The sequence below is a fragment of the Melospiza melodia genome, chromosome 8, assembly GCF_035770615.1.
Source record: "Melospiza melodia melodia isolate bMelMel2 chromosome 8, bMelMel2.pri, whole genome shotgun sequence".
Classification (NCBI taxonomy): Eukaryota; Metazoa; Chordata; class Aves; order Passeriformes; family Passerellidae; genus Melospiza; species Melospiza melodia.
The window spans coordinates 28,196,350-28,224,053 of record NC_086201.1 but is presented as its reverse complement, the minus strand read 5'-3'; the positions used below and the strand labels follow the sequence as shown (position 1 = coordinate 28,224,053).

The 27,704-nt window shown below is 39.4% G+C and overlaps 1 protein-coding gene across 2 annotated transcripts in view; it reads right to left on the bottom strand.

The window, feature by feature from the left end:
* HECW2 (HECT, C2 and WW domain containing E3 ubiquitin protein ligase 2) overlaps nt 1-27,704 on the bottom strand; it is a 143,761-nt gene that overhangs the window by 36,064 nt on the left and 79,993 nt on the right. For both annotated transcript variants that reach the window (XM_063162472.1, XM_063162473.1), the window contains 11 exons: nt 24,109-24,203; nt 19,975-20,050; nt 18,062-18,231; nt 15,461-15,603; nt 12,591-12,691; nt 10,675-12,024; nt 9,334-9,429; nt 6,831-6,981; nt 6,374-6,477; nt 3,132-3,256; nt 2,352-2,537 (listed from right to left, as the gene is read on the bottom strand). In XM_063162472.1, the coding sequence (XP_063018542.1) occupies nt 2,352-2,537; nt 3,132-3,256; nt 6,374-6,477; nt 6,831-6,981; nt 9,334-9,429; nt 10,675-12,024; nt 12,591-12,691; nt 15,461-15,603; nt 18,062-18,231; nt 19,975-20,050; nt 24,109-24,203 (2,597 nt within the window). The remainder of the gene's footprint in view (nt 1-2,351; nt 2,538-3,131; nt 3,257-6,373; nt 6,478-6,830; nt 6,982-9,333; nt 9,430-10,674; nt 12,025-12,590; nt 12,692-15,460; nt 15,604-18,061; nt 18,232-19,974; nt 20,051-24,108; nt 24,204-27,704) is intronic.

The window sequence follows — 27,704 nt, the reverse complement described above, 5'->3', positions numbered from 1 at the left end:
TATCTGGTCTGTGTACATTTATAAGATGTAATGCACTTTCAGCAAAACACAGGTTGATTTCATGAAGTCAACACCATACTGTAAATCACTTATTAAAAAATCCTGGTTCAATAAAGGAGGTAGTACCCCTAGAGCTGCACCACTCAGTTCTGAGCTAATGCAGCACTCTAGTATTGCATGCAGTGTTCCACAGCATTCTATTTAAATAACAACTCAGTTTAGACATGAAGATAAAGACAATCATATCTTATTAAATATGTATGGTTGCAGGCCAGCTCGTAGTAGCCTACTTTAAAACAAAGCATAAATTAGCACTTTGAAGCTTTGGTGAAGATAGCCATTGGAGCTTCAATGCTTTGAGCTAATCTGGACACTGGCACACAGCTCAAAATACACTGTGGTTCACAATCTCCTTTCAAAAAAATTCCTCTCATAACTCCTGCCTAGCTATAATCCATAAATCTACAATGCTTGGAGAGACTGACATAAAATAGGTAGTGCCAAAACTATATTTAGCCCATTAAACATGAATAGTTGCCCTAGTTATTCTTCCAGTTAATATCTGTGAAGCTTGCTAAAATACCTTTTCTTTCCATTGAAGACTTCAGTAATCAATTACTATGATTTCTTTAATTGTAGAGAGAAAAACCAAAAATGTGCTCTAATAAATTCCTACGTATTTGCACATCTTGCAGAGATCTAATTAAAAAGCACAAAGACTTGCATCTGAATAAATATGGACATGTGCTTACACACACTGCACAAATGCATTATCTGTACAACGTCTGTGTGTATGCACATGGGCACTGCAGGGCACAACCTCAAAGCTCAGCTCAGGGGCCTATTAAGCCTGTATAATGCTTCCTGCTGCCACATTTTCCAATGGCTTTCTGCCTCCCTGTGGTCAGTGACTGATGAAGGATCATCTGTAATGCCCATTAGAAACTACACTATAGTCACACCAGACTTTTTATGGTGTTATCTCCTGCACGGGCTACACAGAGGAGCCAAAGAGGAGCTGGGCTTTGCTGTGCAGCTCTGGGGGGAGTTCAGAGGTGGGCAGTCCCCAGCTGACCCTGGAAAACAGCCCACAAAGAGGACAGGCACACATTGCCACGGGGGAATGAAAACACCACTATTCAGCATTGCACCAGGGCCAGAACCATCACTGTGCCTCGTGAGCAAGAGCACCGAGCTCTCACTGATATACTTGAAAAAATAGAGGAAAATCTCTTCTCAGCAGGGAAGAGTACTTAAGGAAAGGAAACATAATTATATATTGTGTTATGGCTAAGTTCTACTCCTTTCTCTTTAGGTTTATGCTTTAATAAAGGCAGGTCCAGTTTCAGTTTGGTCTCCCCAAGCACTGGTCTTGCCATGTGCTGGCCATGGTCTCTCGAATGCTAAATAGGCACTTGTGACACAGACAATTCAATATGATGAAAATGAGCAATACTAAGACTAATTCAAAGTGAAGAAATCCCAGTAAGAATTTATTCAGTGCTTCCTCTTCTTGATTAACATTGTGGTAGCATTGGTGTTACCAAATACTAACCCAGAAATCCAAAGGTCTAATTCTCTCTATGGAGAATATATTAAAGAAAATAGAAAATTGCCCCATATTAAAGAAAATTGAAAATTTCCCCATTCTTCAGGAGAAAACTGGCCTCTGAAGAAGTTAATGGAACAAAAATTACTTAAAACAGAAAACAGTGAGGCAAAGAACAATGTTTGTAGAATTTCACATTCCTAATTGTGTGTCTAATGAAAAAACAAAGTGCTTTTCAGAGATAAAAAATCTAGGAAACAACCCTCAGGTATTTTTACCCTTTAGTTTAGAATTGTCTAATCTTTCCAAGCATCAAGATCATTATTTATATGGACTCTCACAGCTAACCACATTGAGAATGATGAATGTAAGAACCAAGAAGCTAAATATGCCAATAATCCTAATAAACTGATAAGCCTTATCACTTCCTCACATGCTAATCACAGTTCATTTTTAATCCTCCCGTTTTCTACACAAAATATAACATTCCAGATACTGAGGATGCACTAGCTTAAAGTTACATTAAAACTTAAATTACAACTGTAAAAGGGATATCAAAATATTTTTTTAGGAAATTGAAAATCGATACCTGTTTAAAAAAATCATTGAGATTTATAAGCATTTAAGATCTCTAATACCTCTTAAGGAAACCTACTCCATTCCATCTCTTTCCTTCTAAGCAAAACACAAGCACCAGAGTGATCCTCCTGGGAGCTGTCCCAGACCATCCTTTTTATTCAAGTACATCCATCTGATCTCAGAAACTGATGAACACAAGGCCCTCTCACCCCTGTGCAGTTACCTTGCCCTGATGGTCGTGTTTCATCTCCCAGCCCCTGGGCAGCTCCAGCTGTTTGTTGGCAAACATGTTGAGGAAGCCCACCAGATCCCGGTTGTGCTGGTAGCGCTCGAAGTGGTGGGTGTCGCGCCGGACTTTGGTGATCATGTGCTTCAGACACGTGTTGTTTGTAAACATGCGGTAGGCACTCTGGAAAACACCAACAGCAAGGGCTCTTCAAAGGGGAAACTGCTCTGGCCACTAAAGACAGCCCTGTTCATTGTAAGTGGGCCTGCAGAAGGAAAGTTACTCCTCCAATTGCTTCTCCTTACACTCTAAATCCCATTACACAAAGAAACACTGGGGGGAACCTATGCAAAAGAAGCACTGAAGAACATACAAACAAAGAAAATATATATATTAATATAGTTTTTTGTTCAGTGTGACCTCTAAAATACTTTGCTATAAAGAAGGCAATCTTGGGGAAACAAATATTGCCATTAAGCAGCAAGGTCTTTCCCAGAACTGTGTCTCGCCCTGTGCAAAGCACAGTAAGAAAGCTATTGCTTCCGTAAACAAATAATTTTCTATCATAAAAAGGATGAAGAAGCAAGTGGAAAATAAAAATTGCTATCATGCAGAGCTATGATGGCCCTGATAGCCCAGTAATTTCAGGGGATAATGATGAGTGAATCTAGCCTCCCTCTGTACTACCAATATCTTATCATCAAACACTGAGCAGTGTTTTTGTACACAAAACAACTGCATTTATTAAAGCCTTTGAGCTGTAGCCACCATACTCACAGGGTTAGAATGCAGCACTGTAAAGAACTCTGGGCTGATAAGGAATTTCACAGGGGGAGACTGGAGCAATAACGTAAGTCTGGATCTGGAGGTAGAGTGAGGCAGCACATTCTCTCTTCGAAAATCTAAGAACAAAGTAAATGTCAAAGATTTCCAGCAGTTATTACCAAAGCATCCCTGCAAACAACTATATTGATGTGAATAACACAAGCAAGGAAAGCATTAAGTAGACAACTATTTCAGATTTTCTGAGGATTATCCACATAAATGTACCCAAATTTCTTCTAAAGTAACACTGAAGTTTCTGAAAATATTACAATCTTAGTTTAGTAACATTTACCTGTTGTTTCTGTAAACAACCATTAAAAAAAAATCATGTTCCATTATTTGGATTACCAAGTTTGTGCTTCTATATGAGATGCAATGAAGTCCCCTGGGCATGTCTGCACTGCTATACTGTAGCTGTATGCAGACAAGTTATTTTTTAAAAGCTAACTAATGGATACAAAAGTCATTGTACAATTATAAATATTTCATTCCTTCTTAAAAAACAAACAATAAATCTGCCATTACCACAGTCCCGTCTTGATACAGTATTGAAACAGCTTATGTAAGTAAGAAGCAGGTTGCCAAGGAAGTACCTTTCAAGTTTCAACTTCCAATAAACATTTGTGTCTTCTCCTAGCAACTACAGAAGTGCCCTGATTTTTCTTCAGTACCACTGAAGAAGGAAGTGAAAAAATATTGAGTGTTGTTTGCTACAATGCGAACACTGTTGCCCCCAATTCTCTTTGAAGACATCTGGAAGTGTATTTTTAATGTAAATGAAAAACTGCAAGTTCAGATCTGGTCTTCAGTGATACTACACTAAAATGTGTGCTGCCATCTACATTTCAATTTCTTTTCTTTTTACACGTTGCAGTATGGGCACTCTTCTCCATCAAATGAATATTAATCATGTAGACCATAGCTATCACAGATACAAAAGATCATAACACACAAGCAGAGCAAGGAAAAAGGTAGTGAATGAGACTCAAAAGTGAGGGAAAAGTAAGAAGAAATAACAAAAGAAAAGGAAAATAACAAAGGTAAGATTCTAAGTAAATGGAATGGAGAAAATAAAATAAACACACTAAAGGAAACCAGGAAGTGTGAGGGAAACTGGTAAAATAAATAAACAAGAGGGTTTTTAGAAACACTACTTAAACAATAGACCTCAAGCTGTCCCACATGGAACACATCACGAACAGGGCAAAGGCAGAGTGGCACAAAGGCTCCTGAAGCTGTGCCTGAATACTTGGGCTGGGAGTGTCTTGCAGACACTCACTGAAGTTTTATGTGAACTCTGTACCGGTACAAAACTTGTGTGTACACCAGGCAATTCTCACACCCTGGAAGATGCTGTGACATGCAGCAGGTAATTCCTCTGTCATCATCTGGTCAATCTGGAAACCAGAATGGGTCACCAGGTGGGTTTTTATTGCAGTTTGAGGCTTATGAATTTGGTTTATGAGAAGTTTATTCAGCTGAATTTGCTGAGTAGGTTTGGCCTGAATTTGCTTAACTTGTGTACAGCACTAACCATCTGGCTGTACGTGCACAAAGCTAGAAAAGGAAATAGCTACAACAGAAGTGAATGAAGTGTACAAGTAATAAAAGGGAACACTTGGGTAAATCTCAAGTTTTACAATGACTTGAAACTCAAAAAAGGGTGACACTGCTTGCTTATCAGATTAATTTAGGAGAGACTTTTAAATGAGTACATCAAGAGCATCTAGAGACCAAGCCAAAGCACAGGGCACCACACAGCCATGCAAGGGACTGGATGGGTAAAAAACTTTATCAACATGTTAGTAAATTTTCAGTAGGAAGATGACAAAGGAGAGAACTGCTTAGTGAAAAGAAAAAAAAGTAATAATGTTTAGAACCCTAAACAAAAGGTATTTCTTCCTATCTTCATTCCAAAGGTTAACACTGGAGAGACTATCAGAAGAATGAAAAAAGGGAGGTGAGAGAGAGCAGGTTAAAGATCATGGTGCAAATTCAAGGTTTTCAAAGCCTTTAGGTCTGGTGGCATGCACTCCAACAGTTAGGAAATAAGGTGGAGTAATCACTGAGACACTGGTGGCTCTTTCAGAGGTTTGAAGGAGTTCTCAGAAGGAAGGGGATAATGCTGTAAGAGTCCACCAAGATGTTTTACTAAGATCTCTCTGGCTCTGGTCCTACTCATTATTTCTACTAATGACTGGATAGGGAAGAAAAAACTTGTTCCAATTAGGAGATTCTACAGTACTTGGACAGCAGAATGGACAAGATTCAAAACCACAGGGGCACATTAGGAAAGTACAAAGATCTGTGTGCAGGTAGGGATAATCAACTCACAAAGACCAATGAAAACAGACATTTGTGCCAAAGTTCTGCATACAAGGCTCAGGACTTGATTTTAGCAGATCAAAGACTGAACACTGGTTAGTGTCAAACCATTAGAAAGAAAGTAAACAAACAAACAAAAACCAAGCCAAAACAAACAAAACCTTCTGCAGTAATGTACAAGGAGTGTTTTATTTAAGACACTTCCACAATCTCTTTAGTACAGCAGAGTCATAGCTTTATTTGATTTTCTGAAATATTCCTCAGAAGCTGAAGACAAACTCAAGACAATCCTGAGCTGGCCAAAAAACTAATTTGAGACCTAAGTCCAGAAGTCACGAGGAAAGACTAGGAAGCAATGGATTTAAGGGTATGTTATAAGAAGAATAAAGACTGTCTAAAAAAGTTAAAGAATGTCCCTCAAGTGGAGAATACAAGAACTCATGAGACAGCATTTGGCAAGCATGGCCTAGGAACAGCTCATCCAATTTATCTAGAGATGTAGCCAATGACTTTCTGAAGCCCTTTCTAGTTCTACATTCTACTATTTCAAACTGCAATAGCAGAGTCAAAATATTTGTAAGCCAGATCACACAATTTTGTAATTTTTTCACTGCAAGTGTCCTGCTCTCTAAACCAGTCTGGTACTGACAGAAAAGTGCTCTGAATCTCACAATCTACTTTTCAGCATATTGAGCAGGCTGAGTCATAACCTTCAAAACTAGACAGAATTGAAAACAAATGGCTTCATTTTCACACAGACTTTCAGCAGAAGAAGTTAGGGTTTGCCTTAAGTACTCTCATTAAATCATCTGTGAGATCAGTGCTCCCTTCTTTGGAGAAGGGGTAAAAAATTAATTTCTTTTTTTAACCTGAATTAGAATGGTGAAATTCAGCTTCCTCTGCAGCTCCATCCACGGCATTTGTGTGCTCTTCAGGCCTGTCATTTGTCATTGTTCTTCGGATGCTCTGGTACCTAGGGATGGAAAACTGGACTTTACATATAGTACATGGTAACTATGATCCAATTCTGGCTCCGAGGGAGCCTGCCCATATTTTCTGCCATATAGGTTAATATATACTGACCTCTAATTTCTGCATTAATAGCCTTTTGAATTTCTGACAACCATCGTCAGATGTATTATTTTTGGTCAGATAGCTTAAGATCACAGGTGGAACACAAAAGCCCTGGAAACTCACATGCAAACTAAAAGCAACAGCCCCACAAAAATAACCACCTAAGGGCAGCAGTGGGAGCAGCTGTGGCCTTGTCTCCATGCTCAGCCTTGCAAGCACACAAAGTTCACAAGCACCAAGGGTGACTCCTACCGGCGATTGAGCTGCTCCATCTGCTGTATGGAGTTGGATCTCTGCAGGATCTGTGGGGCTGGGGGAGCTGTGGGGCGCTGCCATGTTGTTGTCCTGTTCACGTGGTCCACGTAAAAAATCCGCCCGTGGCTGTCAATTCGAGCCTCCCAGTCTAAGGAGCAATAAAATACTGTAAACTATGGAGGGCTTGGGACTTATTTGTTGATTTGTTTGAGCTCTGTCACTTTTGTAACCCCATCTATTGTCTCTATAATAATAATTTCGACTACAACGTAGACATATGCATATGTATATAAAAAACACACATCTATACAGAAACAGACATGTCTGATTCTTAGACACCTGCAGCTACAGAAAACGTGCAAACCATTTAGTATATAAGTTGAAAAACAGTTTTTGAGACCCCGGCAGGTGTCTAGATGAGACTGTCTATATTGCAAGTCTAAGTGGAAGTAGTATCTGCTGACAAAATAAAAACACTCAAGTTTTAAAACCAGAGTTTGTAAACAAAATATTCCAGGAAGAACAGAATTGTTCACTGGGAAAACAAACAAACAAACAAACAAAAACCCCCCAAAAATCCCTCAAACAGTTCACATCTGTGAATTCATTATCCTGCTTAATTGTCAAGCCCTAAATAGTAAGTTGGGATTTTTCTTGTCATGTTTATGTCCAATTCTGACACTGTCACCATTTCTGTAACATGCTCTTGCAGAAGAAAACCATTTTTTCCTGCACTTAATTTAAAATACACAAGTTTAAACACTTGGGCAATGGCTTCCAAAGTAAAACATCTGCATCACTGTTGTGATGGACAAGGCTGTCTTCTGCTGTGTTCCTAAATGAGGCTAAATTCCATCAAATCACTGTTAGTCAAATGTGTTACAAATAGCTTGCTGAATTGTCATTCATCAATGTTTCATGGTCAAGCTTTATTAATTTTTTCCCCCAGGAGTGTAGGAACTGGAGCATATTGTTGCACATTAGAGGCAGAAATAAAAGATCAATGTTTAAATTCTTTCTCCTGTTCTTTAATTTGACCTAACACAAGACTGAAAGAATGACACATATTTTTCATTGTTACTTTCAAATGTTGATGAAACAACAAATTGAATATAATCCAAAAGAAATTACAGTTTACAGCTCAAAATACCGTTCTTAATATTTTCCTTAATTTTTCAGCATTAAAATATGAAACCTGTCACACATCTGAAAGCAGAGCTTTAGAGAAAACAAACTGAATTTGGGCAATGATTAGCAGACTTTTTTTGTATTAGCAAATTATTTATTTACACAGAGATTGTATTGGGCTTTGACTGTAAAGGAGTGATGCGTATATGCATGCATACATGCTGTAACCCAGTAAATGGCAGAAATGTTTAAATACTACACAATCAAAACTTTTTCCACAAACATTTCAGCAGTTTTTCCAGTAAGTTATTGTAGTGTATAGTTTTCTTCTGAAACCACAGAACTGGACCAGCTATTTCTGTGCATTTCTGAAATACCTGTCTCCCAGACACAGGTTTGTAAAATGTAGAACTGGTATAAGAGGTGGCAGTTAGTTAACTTGAAGATCTGCACACAGGATTAATCTGATTATAACAGAATCAGCAGGCTGCAAAACCATATCATCATCCTGGCTTTGCACACACAGTTCTATCTGTGTTCTGCTGTCAGGCTCCTTCCAGTTACTTGCTCCAATTACTGAGCAAACACCCATACCATACCATACTGGGAAATAGGATCTGTTCATTTTACACTAAATATCTTAATTCCTGACTCCTTTAAAGTAACAGAGCTTTGCCACAGACTTCAGTGGGTCTGAATTTCCTTTTTTTTTTTCATATTTGGTTTAAAGCTATGTTTGCCTATCAGGTGTGTACCTTTTTTTTTGGGGGGGGGGGGTGGTGTCCTTTCTTTGAATACATAATACTGAATAGATTTTCACTTCTCGAAGTTTAAGCACATGAATAAGTTCAATAATTAAGAGCAATGTATTTTTCATATACATTAGAGAAATTACAATTCATTTGTTCATTAAAGTTCATCTAACTGTTGCTTAATGTCCAGGTTTATTTTAATATAAAATCTTCACTCTGCCTCAAAAAATGCAAGGAAACACAGTCACCTGCAAATTAATCTGCAGATATGAAAGATGTTGTATATTCCTTTGTAAATCATTACCACACAAGCAGTATTCAGAGATTTCAGAGTGTTTGACAGCTCACAGTGCCTCACAGGCAGCATCACCTCATCTCCCTGCCCCTGTGCAGTGCACACAGGAAAGGCAGCACTGTCCCTGCAAGAGCGACGCTCAGCAAGTCTGTGTGCCCAGGTGTAATTATCACAGCAACAACACCGGACCCAACCATCATCACTCCTCACTTCCAACTCCTCAGCTGTTCATTCTCAGTTCTCACGTTCAAAAAGGAAATGTAATGAACTCTCAGTAATGAGCCACAGGCAGCTTATGCCCCAATTAAAGGATGGAGAAGCTCACTTGGTGGCAGAGCCTCGTCCACTCTCTGGTAGCGGCTAACGTCCTGACGCACCGAAGGCAGGGACCTCAAGGGCTGGTGGCCATTGGCTGGAGAACCTGGAACCAAAACACACACACATTTCTTTTTTCAGTCAATGTGGGGAAGCCCTAGAGGTACCTCTAAACTGAGCAAGCAGTGTTAAAGCTTCTGCAGGACTATGATGTTTCAGGATATATCTAACAGTCATCTTTTCTTGGGGTCAAAATAAATTATGCTGACAGCTCTAGGCAAGTGATTCCTCTGGGATGTCCTGGTCCTGGAAACATCACCTCTGGGATGTGCTGCATCCATCTGTGAGCAGCCAAAGTCAGGGCATGGAAACAACCTGTGCCTGAGCCATATCCCAGGACAAAGCTCCACCTGGCCCCAGAAACCTTAAGAGTGGGAGGTGGAGCTGTCCACTGTCCTTCCTTGCTGCAGCCAAACTGATCTGCAAAACATGATGCAACATGACACCTAATAAAGAGCATCCCAAATGTCTAGAAAATGCTGTAAAAGTAATTGAAGTGAACACCAAAATTATTACTTCCAGTCAACAACATGTTTATGAAGGGAGGAAATTTTTGCTTATATATAGCCCTTGGTATGTTATGAAAAAGATGCATTTGGAAACCCGCTTAATTGGATATACTTCAGTCCCTGAAGAAACTGAACAGATTCCATTATTAAAGTTGCTTGGAAACAATTCATTAGGGACGCATTTCTACTTTCAGTGATTTTAGTGAGACAGAAAATTCTCAACTGTTAAAATAATTTAAAAATCAATAAGAGTTTTACAGTGTTAACTTAGGTAACACATTTCTCTCCTCCCAAGGTTCCAGTGCACTAGGATCCATCTGTACAGAGAAGGAACTGGGAAAAGGAAAATAAAGAGTCTGAAGTGTACAAAATATTATTACTTTTCCTTTTCTTTTGATTACCCTTATGTTTTAATGCTAATATAAAAAATCCAACAGAAAAGAGTGCAATATAAATTCTATTTTGCATTTCATACTTTTTGGGGGAGTTTTGTCCCTCCTTACCACATTCATTAGTGAGCAGGGTAGTATTGTGGAATTCTTTCCTCCTCCTCACTACTCTCTCAAGAATTAAAATACATCCAATTTTAAAGTAAACACATTTTGGATATTTCAGGTTTGGATTTTTCATTAAATCAAAAACCTCCAGAAGTGTCTTGAAGAAAGAAATAAATGCAAAGGAACAAAAAAAAAAATCTTGAAAGCTAATGAAATTGAGAATTTAAGGATCTTGTTTTCAGGTGCAGTAAGGTCACTCCAGAAAGTGCCTCCTGCAGTTGTTACCTCCAGTAGCTCCTTCAAGCTGTGCTGTGGCACCCTCACAAGCTGCCTGCGCTCCCTCAATTTCTTCATCCTGAGACTGGCTCTGGGCAGCTGCTGCCTGCAGGCTTCTTCTTCTTTGCCAGATTTCTTCTGCTTCCTCTTGGTCCTGCAGTTCACCTGCCTCAGCCTCCTGCGCCTCCTCCTGAGGTAACTGCACCGCAGGCAGAGAACCAGCAGCGCCCGCAGGCTCCTGTGCTTCGGCACCCGGCTCCGCCGCAGCTGCCTCGGGGGCACAGGCTCCCTCCTCCTCCTCCTCCTCCTCCTCCTGGGGGGAGAAGGCCGGGGTCTCGGGAAACCTGGCGCTCTCGCAGGAGGAGCAGCGCATCTCCACGGAGGAGCGCCGCACGGTCGCGCTCTCGTTGCAGGAGCTGTCGGCGCCCTCGGCGTCGCTCTCCCCCTCGGGCCGGGTGCTGGCCTCGCTGACGCTCTCGGTGCGAGCGGGGTCGCTCTGCTCCGTTTCCGACGACAGCTGCGAAGGCTCCGAGCCTTGGTCAATGGACTCCGTCTCGCTGACGCCCCTTCTGCTCCCACCTGCGGCCTCAGCAGCTCCCGGGTCCGCGCTGCCGGGAGGCTGCTCTGCCTCTGCAGGGCCAGGGGACTCGCTGCCAGCCGGCTCCGCTGCGGCCTCCGCCTGAGAGCCCTGCAGCGTCTCGCCTCCTTCCTCCGGAGGTGGAAGCTCTGGGAGAGAATCTTGCTGGTCATCACTTGATGGCAAAGGAGCATCAGAGGCTGAAACCCTTTCGCTCTCTGCAGGCCCCGGCATTACCTGATCTGATGAGGAACTTACTTCATTTCTTTCAACGTTTCTGGTAGCACCATTAAGCATTACTAAGCCACCATCATCTTCCAAAGAAGATGGAAAACCCAGGTCTTGATGCAGCTCGTGCTCCTCTTCATCTGAGTCAATGTGAAGCATAGCATTAAGTCTTGTGTCAGTAGGGAAGCTACTCCTCAGTTTTGGGGAGGCTCCTCGTGGACGGTCACCACAGGCAGATGTCCCTGGCCTGGGATGGTTATTGTGTTCTATTGCATCGAGATAGTCATTTAGTGAGTCCTGGCGGCCTCTGGGAGGGGATGATCTTGAACCACCAGAGGTCAGCTCATCCTGGTCTGTCTCCAGAGTCCTACTAGTCCTTAAAGAATGTCTCAGGATTGTGTCTCCAGAAGATTCCTCAAAGACTGGGCCGTTGGAACACACCGTGGATGTATCGTGATGTCCTGCTGGCATGTCCTCATCATCAGAGGGGCTCCCCAAGTCTCCATTTACAGAGTTGGTTCCTAGCAAAGTTCCAACTGTTTCTGGTGAAGCATCTGCAGAGACAAAAGGACTGAAGGTGAAACACAAGCAAGAACACACAGTTCATTCTACTTAAATTATATAACAATACACATCCTTGAAGATGCTTGCTAACTTCAATCAGAAAACTAAGGGAAGAAACTTCAATCAAAGTAACAGAGTTGGAACAGTGTTGGAACAGCAGTTACAGAATTTTCTCTGTGTAAGTCTGTATACTCTTTTGTAGGATATAGAAAAATTAAGAGGTGTATAGTATGACTTTAAAGATTCCCATTTTCCTTTCAAAAGACACTGCACTGCCAAGCATACAATGAGAATCACAGGCAGATTCATTTAGAATCTATCCAAGAAAATCAAAAACAATATGCTAAGTGTTGGTGGTTCTTGAACTGCCATGTCCAAGGCAGTACGTGCCATATCTAAATTTTTAATCCCAACAGAAAAAATCTGTAGTGGGGGGGCCATACACAAATGAGAAAGTATGTTATGTCCTCAACAACAGAAAAGCACATACACAGAAATACAGAGAAATTCCTTCCATACAACTGTCTGGAGATCCAGATCATTGACAAATTCTCACCTTCGTGAACAGAAGACGTGATTTCCACTTTGAATTGGAGATACCCACTAACATGATCAGCAGGGAGCCTCCTGCCAAGATTATAGCTGACAACCTGGTCTCTGCAAAATCAAAAATATTGGCTTTTTAAATTTTTTTCTGGCTTCATGTTTTCAGTATTTAATTCCTATTATGGTATTAAAATCAGCCACATACTCTGGTCTGCATGGAGAAGAACAAACACTAACCATGGTATAAAATACATTTTGTTAACGGATAAAGCAGCCTAAAAAACTATGTTTGATCAATTCCAAATACAAATTGTGCCCCACCAATTCTTATAGATCCCTAAATATCTTAAGTCCTAAAGAAATCAAATTGCAAAGGTCCCTCTCTAGGCTAACCTCCTCCTATCCCAAACACAGTGTATAATTAACAAAACCTTTCTGCCCCCTTGTGGTTTTTACTATGTACAAAAGTCACAAATAATTACTTCATAATTTTTCACATTAAACAAAGCACTTCTATGTTCTGATTTAGTAAAACAATTAATGCTTGAATTTATCTTTAAATACGTTTTTAAGAGTTACTGAATTCAGTGGCGCTCAGACTAGGTTAGACATTTATATCAGCTTGACACTTTGGATCAGATCCCAGGCTGTACATTTTTATTTAGGCACAGCCAGAATTCACAGCCACAGCTCCCCTCAGCACAGCTGGGACAGCTGAAGGAAGAAGAGGGAGCTACTAAAGACCTCCACAGGAAATTATTGTTATCTATGCAAATAACTTGATACTGGTATAAACACCTCTCTTTTACTGAGAGCACTCCTACTGCAAAATAAAACAAGTTATTACTGAAATAAGCTGCAGCAGTTTGCATAAACTTTTAGGGGAAAAAAAATAGCCCTGAGTGGACAAGCAGCCTCCCCCCTCCATACTGCTCAGTAGCCCACAGGATACCAAATCTCTGGAGTAGTGTCTCCAGGACCTGCCACAGACTCCTCACTCTGTACTCCAAGTACAAATCACCATCAAATGTCTGAGGTTTCCAGTTTTTACATAAGTTTTATATTACTCCATGCCATTCGAGAATAGAGGAAGCCAGGTCATGAATAATGCCTTTTCTGTATTCAGCTGAATCAATTCTAGATGATTCTCACGCTCATTTATCATGTTGTCCAGGAAATTAAAGCCACAGGCCATTTCATTACACAAATTTGTGAGCTCTGACTACAGCTAAAACTGGGGTAGAATTTATTAAAAGAGGATGGTTCTGGATTTCATCTTTTCATTCCTTAGGTATCATCCCTGACATTACCAAAATGATGGTGTTATACTTGCTTGACCAAAAAAAAAAAAAAATGCAAGAGCACTAGCAGTTATAATTGTGTATTTGGTACATTTTTACTTCACATCTACATTGACCACTACTTTACTTTTCAAAACCTTTGGTCAATCTTTACACAAAAACTGAAAATGGACAGGTATACGACAGAAGAAGAGGCAAAGATTTAATGTCAGTTCTAATAGCAGTATGGCAAACCAACCGAATACCCATATGCTTAATACAGATTTCTTATACTGCCTGTCCTTTCCCAAAATGACTTGATATATGAACTATACAGAACTGAAATTCAGAGAAGAAAACAGGAAATGTCTTCCAAATTAATGGTTTGAAGAAACAGAGGTGAGAACTGATGAACACAGAAAATTGGTAATTTCCACAAATCACAGCACCAGGAATCCCAGAGCACAAAAACATTTTGGTGTTTAGCAAGGAAATACACACCCTGCACTAGGTTTTAAAACCAGCCTAGATCATGGAGTTATTTTTGAGTTTATAGGAGTGTGCAAATTTATTAGAAAAAGCTGCTTGTTCAACCAATATGTTGAAATTCGATGTGAGGCACTTCCTAGAAAAGTTATATTGTGTATATATCACTGTTCTTGGATACCACTACAAAACAAATGGACAGGCTTTTAAAAGTTCTATGTCAGAAGGTATCATCAAAATTTTAAGCTACTCTTACAATTTTATTCTTCCTTTACTTACCAGCGTAGACACCACTTTGAAAATGTAAAGTTGAAAACTGTTTTCAAATTGAATTTGATTTTCTCCCCTTATGCAACCTGTTACTTTGAGGGGAATATCTGTGGAAAAGGATGCCAGTTTGTATAAGTGTGATGACACTGCCATGCCCTTAAGCTTTAAAGCAGAAAATATGCATTTAATTTCACCATGATTCCTCATGGGCCTAATCCTGTGGCTTTTTAAAGTCAATTGAGACACTAACTTTAGCAAACTTTGAGGCAGGGCCTTTAAAAAAGGCATGCACACGAGGTGAATTTTGAGTCCCATCACCAAGCTATTCATAACAACAGGCAATTTTAATTGTGTAGTGCTAGAAGCACTCTGAAAATAAGGACTCCCAGCCTTGCAATTCTGGCCAATTCACTGAAGGGATATTACATCTCTGATTAGTGAGCTGACAATTAAAAAGACACCAGCTGTACAAGAAGTCAGTCAATTATACCTGCTTGTTCTAAAAGATTTGCACACAACCATGTAGTACTATGAAAATGCCTTGCTTTTTGACTAGCTAGCCAGAGGGTAAGGTTTCTTGTGACTAGCATTTTTTATGTAAAGAAATAAGGCTGAAAGAAAAAGACACACATCAACAGAAACATGGGTATTCAGGACAGAGCTAGAAACGTTGCCATTTTCCAGTCAGGCAATAAAGCTATTAAAAATTACAATATATTTCTTAGTATAGATGTAGTAAAAATTTGCTGTGAGTAAGACAAAAAGGCTGCTCTTTGCTCTCAGCATCCTAGATGCTGAGTCCTCCTGCTGAACACAAGCTAGCATTAAGAATGTATTCATTTACCCAATTGCATGTCTCTCCAAAAGTCTCTGAACGGGTATGGTTAACTTCCCAAGGAAGCGCTTGATGATTGGACGACTCTTGGCAAATTTGTCTTTAACCTCAATTTCCAGGACATCTGTTAGAAGTGCAACAAAAGAATATTTCTGGAAGGAAAGAACATATTTGACACCATATCAATACACCTTTATTCAGAAAGAATGTACTTAATTACTACTAATGTGCAGCAAACTCCAAAAGTAATGACTGATGACAGCAGTTTCCACATGGCAAAATAATGTCAACATCATTTATTACAGAATTTTTGCATATGTAACTAGCTTTTTACTGCTCCTCATCCCCTTTCACAGTTTCTTGAAAAGAATTGCTCAGTAAGAAACTGCACTGGATAAAAGCACTTTCAGGGTGTATGTCAGAAAGTAGAACGCCCTGTATCCTACTGCTTGCTTCTATTTGCATAGGGGAAAGCAAGAAGAGAAGGAATCCTGGCTGTACTCTGTCAGGTCCATGCAGGAGGAAGGAAAGAAGTGTCTCACTCCAGGCTGTGCTCAGAAGAATCTCCCTCCCAAAACCATGCTTGGCACTCATGTTTTGTATGCATGACAGGAAGTCAGGAGGGCAATGTGTGTACAGTACATTCAGGAGCAGCATTAGTACAGAAGGAGAATTTTCTATGGAGTTTTGCCCCAACACTGACAAATCTTCCCAGCAAACTCCAAGAGAATCTCTTCCTGCACTTGAGGCCTTTAAACAATATGATGCTACTTTACAGAAGATTTCTTAATGTCTGGTAAAATCATTTTTCCACCTTTCCCTGCAGGGAACATTAACAGAGTTACTCTTTTCAGCTTTCATTTTCATGCATTTTGTGAGCACTTCATCTCTTACATCTGTACTGCTCTGTCAAGTCTGCCCAACAATGGCCAAAAGATTCAAATGTGGTACAGGGCCAATGTTAAGCAAGCATGTTGGCAGACACACACACATACATACAGCGCGATGATAAATTCCCTTAGGAAAACAGGCTTAGAAACCCAAAATATGTATTTGTCATCTAGATTTTAAAATATTCAAAATAAGCAAGTAAAGCATGGCATAACCTACTCAGAAAAAACAAGGTCATCTGGTTACTCTTTTACTATCTGCCACCTTCATGACCTCTGAGCAAACCACCTGTGCACAATGCCTAATTCACATGTGGTTAGGTAGCCAAAGATATATTGAACAATGAGCAATAGGAGAAATAGCTCCTCAGTTCAGCTGTAGGCATCAGATAAACATCTTCAAAAAAACCAATTAAACTGGGTCAGGAATAAAATACCTTCCTCATGCTGAGCAACTGTCACAACTGCGTTCCTCTGATAACCAGAACTTGAAATGTGTCACTCTCACTTTGCTACAATATTGCAAATTACTTTGCAGAAAGTATTAGGTGTAAAACAGGATCAATCCTGCACCACTAGGACAGAATATGTAATGGGATCATAACTGCTGTTGTCAGAGTATTGCTAAAAGGAAGATCCAGCAGCTAAAGCAAGCTAATACAATGTGTGCACCAGTGAACATTATCTCTTTTCTAATAAGCTTCAAAGCCAAGGAGAACTGGAGGAGGAATAAAAAGGGGGGGGATAAAAAGAGTAAATTTTCTTTCTAGCTACTGGATAGCTGGACAGAAGAATCAGTGTAGAGACCTGAACTTTGTTTTTTCAAAAGATTTTAGGACTATTCACATCTACCGTCTTTCCCACAACCAAGCACCCTAGGGCAGTGCTAATGCTGGCCCTGCTCAGTTCTGCTTTACTGCTTGTTTGCTTTATGATTTGTGGAAACATTTCCCAAAGCCTACTCAATTTTCATCTTCCCAAAGAATACACTAACATTCACCACAGTACAGGCTTGGCAGTCCTGAAAGGGCTATGGATGTGTGTCAGCAGTTTCACTTTGCCACATAAACACTTATCTTCAAAAGCACAGACATGGCTCTCCTGCACTCAACGACAGTTGTGGACTGATCTCCTTCCATGGGATCTGCACAGTTTACACAATACAAGCACGTTTGGCAAACTTGCAGACTACCAGTTTCGCCCCTTGCTGAGTGGTGCTCTAACACCTTCCTGGGTTTTTCTTCCGACAAGGTGTAGCTTGCAGGAGCTACATCAAAGAGCATCCCTCAGCCTGACAAAATGGAATATTCATCACTTGCTACGCAGCACGAAAACACCATTTCCAAATGAACAGTTGTGCAATCACTAAGCATGAATGCTCATGTAGTGTAACATCTCTTAAAGAGTCTTCTCACAACATATAATCCAACTTTAACTAATTTATTTTTGCAGTTTGAAGAAATCTACGGGGTGGCTAAGTGAGTTCAGCTTTTTTTTAGCAGAGAAGGGAATGAAAATACCCAGCTTTAATATGCAGACCATAACTGCTTCTATCCACCAACAGGGTTCCTAAAAATACTAAAATTTCTGTGTCACGTTAAATAACTAGCTACAAAATAAGCTCACGGCTTTCAGAGCGTAAGGCCTAATGCACGAGGAGAAAATGCAAGGCTGCTACACTGCATCAGCTGGCAGCCAGCTCCCAGAAGGGATACATTACCTCTCTGTGCCAAACAGGATTAGTTGTGTTACTGATGATAGTCGACCTTCTTTCCTGGCCATGGTGAGCAAACGTAGGAAATGTACTTTTCTTGCCTGGCTGAATGGACATCTTTAGATAAGGATCAGGGTTGAAGAACATGCCTTTTTTAAGTCCAGCTGCTCTAATATCTAAAAAGCAAAACAAGAAGGAAGGAAAAAGGAACTGAGTAAATTCAAGCTAGTTCACAAAGTAGTGTATTCCTAAAATATTACCCAGGAAATCAATTCACCATAGATTACTAAATAAAGCAACTTAAAAGTACTCACACATTAACTGGATCCAGTGTACAGCAGGAAATCAAGTGTTTTCCCAAAAGAATATAAGGAAGAAAGGTATCAACATCCTCATTTACATTTAAGCCTCCACTTATTTGTAAAATAAAAAGCATAAACTTGTAGCTCACCTACAAATATTTTTCTCAGTAAGGTATTTCCACTCAAAGAAAAAAAAGAAACCCCAACAGAAACAGCCCAAAATTAATCACATAGCCCTTGTTTTGTTTCTGGGTGAGGAGAGAAGATAAAAAACTGTATGGGGGGTAATGCAGTGAAAAGACACTTTCCAAAAGTTCAGTCTTTGATAAATGTAACTTTCCAAGTCTGCTCTGGACTATGATGCAATTTTCTCCCAACAGAGCAGATAATCCACCGCACATAAAAGGAGGCAAAGTCTTCTGAAAAGGCTTCTTTTTTTCCTAGGGAAGCCTCAGTACTGCTGCCCTCACAACTTACAACAATAAATAATAATTTCCTCAGGAGCATATTGTCATGACTAAGGACTTCAATGACAGTGCAAGCTTCAGCAACAAGAAAAATAAAGAGGTACTTTTTAATATAATATTCTATTTTAAACTTAACTGTAAAATATTTCTCTGTTTCTCTGTAGGTTTGCTGAAGCACAAGATTTTTCTTTTTCCATTAAGTACAGCAGTATGCTGCGTGCAGCAATGCAACTGGCACATACAGTTTAGACATCCAGCAGAATTCACTGCTCTAAAATTAAATGCCATGCCTGTGCATTTGGTAAAAAAAAATAAAAAAGAATCCTACCCAAATAGAGTCATGTGTAAATGAACAACTCAAAAACATTACAGGACACATGTCACAAGTCTATCAGTCAAAATTATTTCATGGGACTCCTCAGGCAGAATCACAACTGTCTATTAAACAAAACAGGTTTTTCAGAACTCACAAAGCAATTACTTGTATAGTCCACTATGTGAGTCTGTAGAACCTATCAGCTCTATCTCAAGTCACTACTGAAAGGCCACTTCAAAAAGCAGTGCATTTTTTCTGCTCTACCTTTACAATCTCTGCACATTTTATTATCAGCTCTGCAATATTCAGAAGTGAATTTCATCTGCCTTTGCTCAAGCTGAATATGCTTCTGTCTCACACAGGATTTCCCTGGAATAAAGTGCTATTCAAAACAAGTGAAGCTGGTAGACTGCACCCCTACAGCTATTTCACTGTAGTGACAGCTTAGCTCTGTTACAAGTGAATTTTTTCCCTTTCTAAATCACCATTCAGCTATTGCTTTTTTCAAAGTGATGGAGCCAGACTGCATTTTAGTTACAAGTTATGCTTTCCACTCTTCAATCAGAGAGGAGCTGTCCCTTGTGCAAACTGGAAATTTCCCTAAATTTTTCATGCTGGGATATATCAAATCCATTTCTTTCACTCCTGGAGATCCATGATTCTGGCTGGTTTTCAACAAACAGAAGTTCTAAAGAAATGACATCTTTCAAGCCACTAGAGTGTGCTCCTACAGAGGCTAATGAAGAAAAACATTCCATCTTTGATGTTATTTAGAACAGAAACTTACATCTTTTTAAACAATAATTTGTAAAAGATAGAAGCATTGGTTTTTACCTGATAGGGTAAAGCTGACCAACTTCCTAGAGTGCTGAGCTCCAGAAGCACCTTCATCTGTGCCTTCTACTCCCATCTGAAGAGGAGGGAAAAAAAGAAATATACCACAGAAGTTTTCATCTGCTTTGTACATGCCTGAGGATGACAACACAATTTTAAGGTACTATGCTAGGGAAGGAGCTGCCTTATCACCACAGACAGCCTCAGCCACAGCATTAGTTTACAGCAAAATATCTGTTATTTATGTCACACAGTGCTAATATATCAGTAGCCCAAATCTTCCAAACAGAACATGTACAGCCTAACACACATGCAGACAATATTAATCAGAGAAAACCTTTATCTTTTACAGCTTTCCCTTTTGTAAAATAACAAACAACAGCATGGATTTGTAATACACATCAAAGCACTGAGCTGTCCAGTGACAGCACATGTAACTTTTGTCACTTTCCACAAATAGATAATTTAGTGTGCAACAAAACAAAAAAAAAAAAAGGCAAAGATCAAAGAGAGACTAAAAAAGCTTTCAGCTCTATTAACAAAAGCTCCTTTTAAACAGAAAAGCGCATCAGACATCTAAATATAAATGTGGTCTAAAAGCTTATGCTGCACAGATTTTTGAGGTTTGGTTTCTACTGAAATCCCTCATTAGGTAAAGCACCACTTCAGAATAAAAGTTTCTCCTGTATTAATGTCTGTCTCTTTCAACTAGCAGAAGGATTTGTCTTTCAAGACAGAGGAGATGTGCATCCAGCTGAATAATCTATCACAGAGACATCAATGGAGAGAGATCTCTGAAGACAAATGGCTCCTTGGGCAGGCACTGCACCCACTCCCAGTCAGGAGAGGTGACACAGAAAAAGCCTGAGCCAAACACAGTGCTGAGGATTAATGCCAGTGATAGAACAGGGTCTGATCTATTGAAAGATGCAAATCAGCTGAATAAAAATGGGCACACCTGTGAGTGTAGATGAAGAATGGGAGGCAGCCCTGAGCAGCTGAGCAGCGGTTTGAAGTCACCAGATGGATAAATGACTCTGGAGCTGCAGCAGCCACAGGGAAGCTGCTTTGCATTCAACAAACACATAGTCATTCCTTTTTATACTGCTTTAAGCTACTTAATAGTATCATTTCAAATACTTCCCACGATGATCAGCAAGCACATTGGGATTTCATTGGAATTAGCAAACATGTGGATTTCTCCAGCCATGATGTTGGGGCGTGGCATCCCCGTGGGCCTCAGCAGTCTTGTCAGGGGACACACTGTGCCAGCAAGCACTGCCACTCGCCAGCCAGTCCATTCCCTTCCCTCACTGCTGCCTTCATGGGCACTTCCCACCTCTCAGGGCAAGACAAGTCTCACCAGAGTGCTCAGAACTATCCCTTTTCCACCCAGCATGACATTATTATGCCAGTGATTTTATACGGATGCCTAAATAGTGACAGGTGGTAGCAAAATTATGAAGGCATCAAAAGCAATGGGTTAATTCCATTAATTATCAGTGGATGGATCAGTGTCCCTTTGTCTACAGACAGATACCATGGAAGCAGTGAGAGTGATCTCACTGTGATAGCAATGCCACAGGAATGCTGTGTATTCCAGTTTCCTCTTTTAGGCTTATTTCAGCATACACTGTTTTCCCTATTAAAAATGTCAGTCATCAACAAAAAGGCCTTCCCCATTCTATACCTGTTTTTCTGCTACAAGTTGGACTCCATTCAAATAATATAATTTTTAATGCTAACTTCACGTTATAGAAAATAGAATTTGCCAACAATTCAGCTACAGTAACATGAACGCTGACAGTGTTACCTAGCACTTCCATGACTTTTCTATACAACCTCTTCCTCGTTCCATTATGATCTAAAAAGAAGTTTCAATTCTTCTGCCCCAAGTGAAAAAATTCATCCCATCACACACACAGAGTTTTGCAGCACAAAGCTCATGTAATCTGGTGTAACAGTGTTTCTAAATGCTCCATCAGGTCTTCTATCTCCTCTGAGCCAAAGTAACACAATAGAATGTTAGCTGCTTATCCAAAAATATGATGGACTGAAATACCTGGTGTGATACACCATCAGTATGAAAAAATCCAGGAAGCAAGAAATTTATTGCACCATAAAAAAGGGGAGTGAGCACACCATGACTCTTACCACTTCCTCACACAGCATTTCTCTAAGAAAAGACAGAACCAGTACCAAGAGAACCCAGTGGTCTCTATTGCACAGTGCTTAAGATCAACACCAAAACCATGGAAATGCAGTGAAGTTTTAATGTTTAACAACAGGTTTACTTACACATAACTAACCCAGTATGACATTTTTAGTTAGTATAATCTGAACTGTCATACAACATTCTCATCAGGAAAAGTAACAGCTCTCTATTTCTGGAAGTCTGCACTGTTAATGCAAACAAAAATGTTTCTATAAAATTACCCCTTCTAGCAGGTGTGTGAATTCTGTACAATACCCAGGACCTTACACATAACTAACCCAGTATGACATTTTTAGGAAGTATCATCTGAACTGTCATACAACATTCTGATCAGTATATCTAACAGCTCTCTATTTCTGGAAGTCTGCACTGTTAATGCAAACAAAAATGTTTCTATAAAATTACCCCTTCTAGCAGGTGTGTGAATTCTGTACAATACCCAGGACCCTGCATTACCTTTCAAAGGAAAGAAGTTTAAACAGCAAAAGCTGGTATAATCCTTCAATAATTACCATAACTCTCAAAGACAGCCCTCCAGGTAACTACCAAGTCATTAAATGCACAGTTAGATGATAGATGTTCAGATGTCCTTTTGTTCAATGAATCCCAAAACTACTGGTGGATTACACGATAAGGTCAAGAAAATACAAAAGTTAGGTGGTTTCTCCACTCTGTATAATCACACTGCTTCTCAGTAATGATCTAGTGCAGCACTCAGCCCATTATAAGGGTTATTCTAAGATGCATTTTTTCCTCTTGCTCAAAATCAGACTACTTGTCTTTAGTTTATAAATTGATTAAAGACAGTAGCTGGCAGGCTCATTAATTATGACACATTTTCTCCTGTAAAGTATCGAGTCTGTATGCATCTGTGAAACTGTTACTCATGGTGAGATCTGACAATTAAATGATGCTACCACCTAGGTTTGTAATGCTAAGAGAAAACCCACACACATTTGGTATATTGAGATACAAAGTCTAGTACAGCACATTTAGGGTCAGATAACCATAGCATGTTGTGTATCTAATACACAACACTGCAAAAGCACAAGTTCAGAATAAATGCTATGCAGTCTGAGTAATTTCTGCTTTACTGTATCCTCAACACTGCAGTTGTCAGGACACCACCCTGACAGTTGTGATCTTAAATATTTGGCAGCTAACAACAACAAATCAAATGCACTGTGAAACTTGCTGAAGCTTAGCTGCAGAACTAACCTGATAGATAAATCACTTGCAGCAAAAGCACCATGGTACAAGTTTGGAAGCCTTTTCTGCTACTGCTTAACAACTATTCCACTGCTACATAAACAACCAAAGAAACTCTTCTAAAACTTAAACAAGTCTCATAACACAAATGCAGTAAGACAATACTTCTTGGTAATCAGGGAATTACTAAATTTCAATGGTATATGAACACTGAAAGAATTCAGTAAGTTTTGCAAGAGCAGAGTTTTTTCCAGTTTAATTCATACTAAGAATTGCCATTTCTGCAACAGTTTCATACTGAATATTAGGAAATATTTAAGAAATAGGAAGAAATGGAGACTCTGGACATGGTTTCAGTTATATAATCATGTGAAAAATTCCTATTATGGTGTTAAATTACAGAAAACTATAAGTAGCAAAAAACTGAATGCAAGCAAAGTCAAATTCTTAGCATAAAAAACTTCAGTTAATCCTTGACTTTTTACTGTTATTTTATTATGAGCAATACAAAACCATGAAAATCACTTTCCAGTTTTCATAGTTTTGTAAGACAGCACTTTTTTTTTTGTTGTTTATAATTGCTGTCAATAGTAAAAGTAGGAGATATTGATGGGTTGGTCTGGCAGTTAATACTGTCATTACTACTATCATTTTATAAAACCTGTCAATAAATCATCCACAAATACAATGAAAAAAAGGCTAAAACTCACCATCACAGCAGGGTTTTTCACAGTGATACATGGAGTAGTAGCTCTGAGGGCTCCACTAACACCATGGTAGTATTTAAAACAGATCTTTATTTCAGCTGAAAAGAAAACAAAAACCACATTAAACACTTCATGACTGACCCTAGGCAAAAGAGACACAACAAAAGGGTCCAGCTTTCAGTGACCTATCTTCAGAAACACTCTAACAGGAAATTAAAAATAGAGCTGCTGGTTATATCCTTGTTGTGTGTTGGGTCATTCTGTTACTTAACAGACAAAAATTATAACTTACCTAATTCTGCAACTTGTATTTCTGCTACTGTATCATCAGCCCTGAAAAAGGCACATAAGACATTTGCCACTAGGATGATTTTGTAGCACTTCGGAAGAACGTGACACATATGTGAAGGAAGCTGGAATAACTTTATATATCAGAACACAGGAAAGGTAAATGTTGAACCATGTTTCTGGTCCCACTGATTAAAGTTTTGTTTGCTAAACTGCATTTGCTGCAAACAAAAGAGTATTATGTTTAACTGAAGCCTGACCTCCCTTGTAGTTCCTCTGCATTCTTCCAACCAAGCAGAACAGCTATAATTATGGCTGCCCTTGATCCTCTGGGATTTTCCCTATCTGGAACAATGTCTGTTTTCCTTCTCCATCGGGAAAACTCTTCTGTGTAAGGCTGGTGAGGGTTTTACCTCTGGGTACAGAGATGGCCACAGGCAGACAGCAATGGCCAAAGGCAGGCAGGAATTACAGCAGCCAGTTCAGACACAGGATGTGTAGGAAAGTCTTGGCAGTTCAATTCCTCTGCTTGGTTTAACAATATGTCAGTAGTCCTGAAGTACAAAACCCAGAGTTTGGTGTATGATTTTGAGACATATATGGCCTGATTCCTTGAGGGTTGAGGTACCCACTTATCCCTACTCAGAAACCCATTCTGCAAGCCTGCTCAGCCAAAAAGGATTATTTATTTTTAACTTTGCTGCAGTTACATATCAACATTTATTTACTATCTTCCTCCCAGAACAAAGAGGAGACACCTCAGAACAACTCTTCAAAGGAAAGTGTCTGGCTGACAGTGCCTCCAGGGAATCAGGAGGTGGAGAAGCTGCTGAGCCCACTTCCTCCTCCTCACAGATGAGTTCACACACACAGACAAAACATGCTCTATTTACCACAAGCTTTACAGCAAAATTCAAAATGCAGACAGGATTTCTAATCACCTACAAAGGTTTATGAGACTTAAAACTCATCAGGCAGGATGATGGGTTAGTTTCCTCCTTAACTGAGCAATTCTGCTTACTTACCAACAATGCTTATACCCAGGACTCACAAGAATTTCTAGCTCACATAAAATCAGAGGTTCAGCACTTGCAAAATTTGGGAGGATTTATACCAAGTACTGGACTCTCCACATTATAAAATGCACATACTAAGTAACAAGAACTCAAGTCTGAGCATTTCCTATTCACACTGAGAACATAAAGACAGTGTACTACTCCAACCAAAACTTCCAATTTCCAGCTATATTGCCTGCTTTTATTGCATTGTTTATTTTTATTGTAACCTGAGCTTAATTTTTCTGAGAGTTTCTGGAGCTACTGTTTATCCAGTCTGTTGCGACTATCTTCTGTCAATTCATCACTCTCAAACAAAATCTAGCAATAGAAAGGTTACCCAGCTGCTGGTTCTATCCACAGACAATCCATAATGTGATGGGGGACAAACACTCTGACTACACTGACAGGTACATTTATCTAAAGGCTGAAATGCAATACTGTAAGTTTTGCATCCTCATATTTCTTTCTCTCAATGACTTCTATGAGCATACAGTACTTTTCAATACCTGTATACGGCTGGTGATAGAAAAATCCTTGATTCAAGAAATGGATCTGACATTCCCTTTCAGGTACATTAAATTAAAAAAAATACAATCTAACAAACAAAATACCAAACTTCAGGACTTATTGCTAGAAATAATTAGAAAAAGCAGAGCATTTAAAAACATGACAATGAGACTTCTTCTCCCACTTGCCAGCAGAAGCAACACTGATTCAGTTTGGGCGTTATACAGCACTGCATCCACACATGCATTTACAGAAATGGCAGATCAGCTGTTAGCACTGTGTCAGTGGGATTAATACAAGAGAAGCTGTGCTTGAAATTCAGCACAAAATTGAAAAATGGGCTACCCACAATAGGCATGCAGATGTTGGCAAAATGAGCATGGATTGGCAAGACTGGATGTTACACACAGCAACAATACAAACACTTCATAGGGTAAGAGACACCAAAGTGGTTTTTTTTCTTGGCTAATAATGCTAGAAACTGCAATTAATATAAACAGAAGAAGAGATCTCAGAGGAATCCTGTAAGTTCAAAGCAGCTAAGGATGTAGCTTTTTGGCATGTCTTGTGTGGTGCTATCAGAAAAAAAATCTTGATTAGAAGAGGTTTTTCTTGATGACTGATGGATTCCTGACTTCTAAATCTATTGAAAACAAGTATCTGTGGCTGATCTGATGTGCTTGTTCTAAGGCAGCAGTAAGTCCAATTATCTGCAAACAGGACTTCAGTATTTTGAAAAATGAGTTCAATACCATATTAACACACAGGTTTCCTCTGAACTATTCCCTATTCTAAATGCACTTTAGCATGTGTCACCTACAGAGTTTCCCAGTTTCTTTCATTTCTCCTGTCACGTTGTTTTCATGTGTTGCCTTCAGGGGGAAACTGGCACTTCTCTTTTTTCTTTCCTATTTATTCTTTCTCAACAGGTTAATGAGATTGCTTTGCATGGGATCCCTAATGAAAACATTAAGAGCAGTAAACCCAGCAAAGGAGATACATCTGTACCTGACCACAGAATCATTTGCTGTATCATTAAAGCAAATAAGATGTTTCAGAACACAAAAGAATTTTCAGTCATGGGAAAAATTAATGTACTTTTGATACTACACGTGTCCTTTTATAATTGATATTCCTGCAGACATACAGACCACAATAAATTCCTTCTTTAATTAAAAATAAGCCAAAAATTAAACTGGGGGGATTTATGATTCTTTCAAAGCTATCACATGGCCATATAAAAAGTGATATATATGTTAATTAATCTGACAACTCTGTGAAACCATATTCCCCTTCTTTTAAAGCTAATAGCTGTTACTATGTCATAACCATAGTCTTAGAGCTCCATTACACAAAAATGTTGGAATCAGTAAAGGTTTCTGGGACTCAAACATTGACATTTGAATTTCAAAAGAACACCTGCATGAAATTATAGTGCTGTTACCTCTATGGACCATATACTTTTGCCTCTTCAGTAATAAAGGGATCAGCTTACACTAAATAACAGCTTGGGTTTAAAACATCACTAATTCCCCAAAGTTCCTCACTAACTACTTTTTTACTGCCTTCAATACTTTACCTTTGCCCATCAAAAGAATGCTTTAATAAAAGACAGATACTAAGAATACATAAACACATGAGCATAATCCTTGGAGAATGCATTCCTTCTGGGAGATAGATAATGCAGGAAAGCAACTGTGTTTGCTGTGAGAACAACTTGCTCCAGACAGACCTTAGTCAAACAAA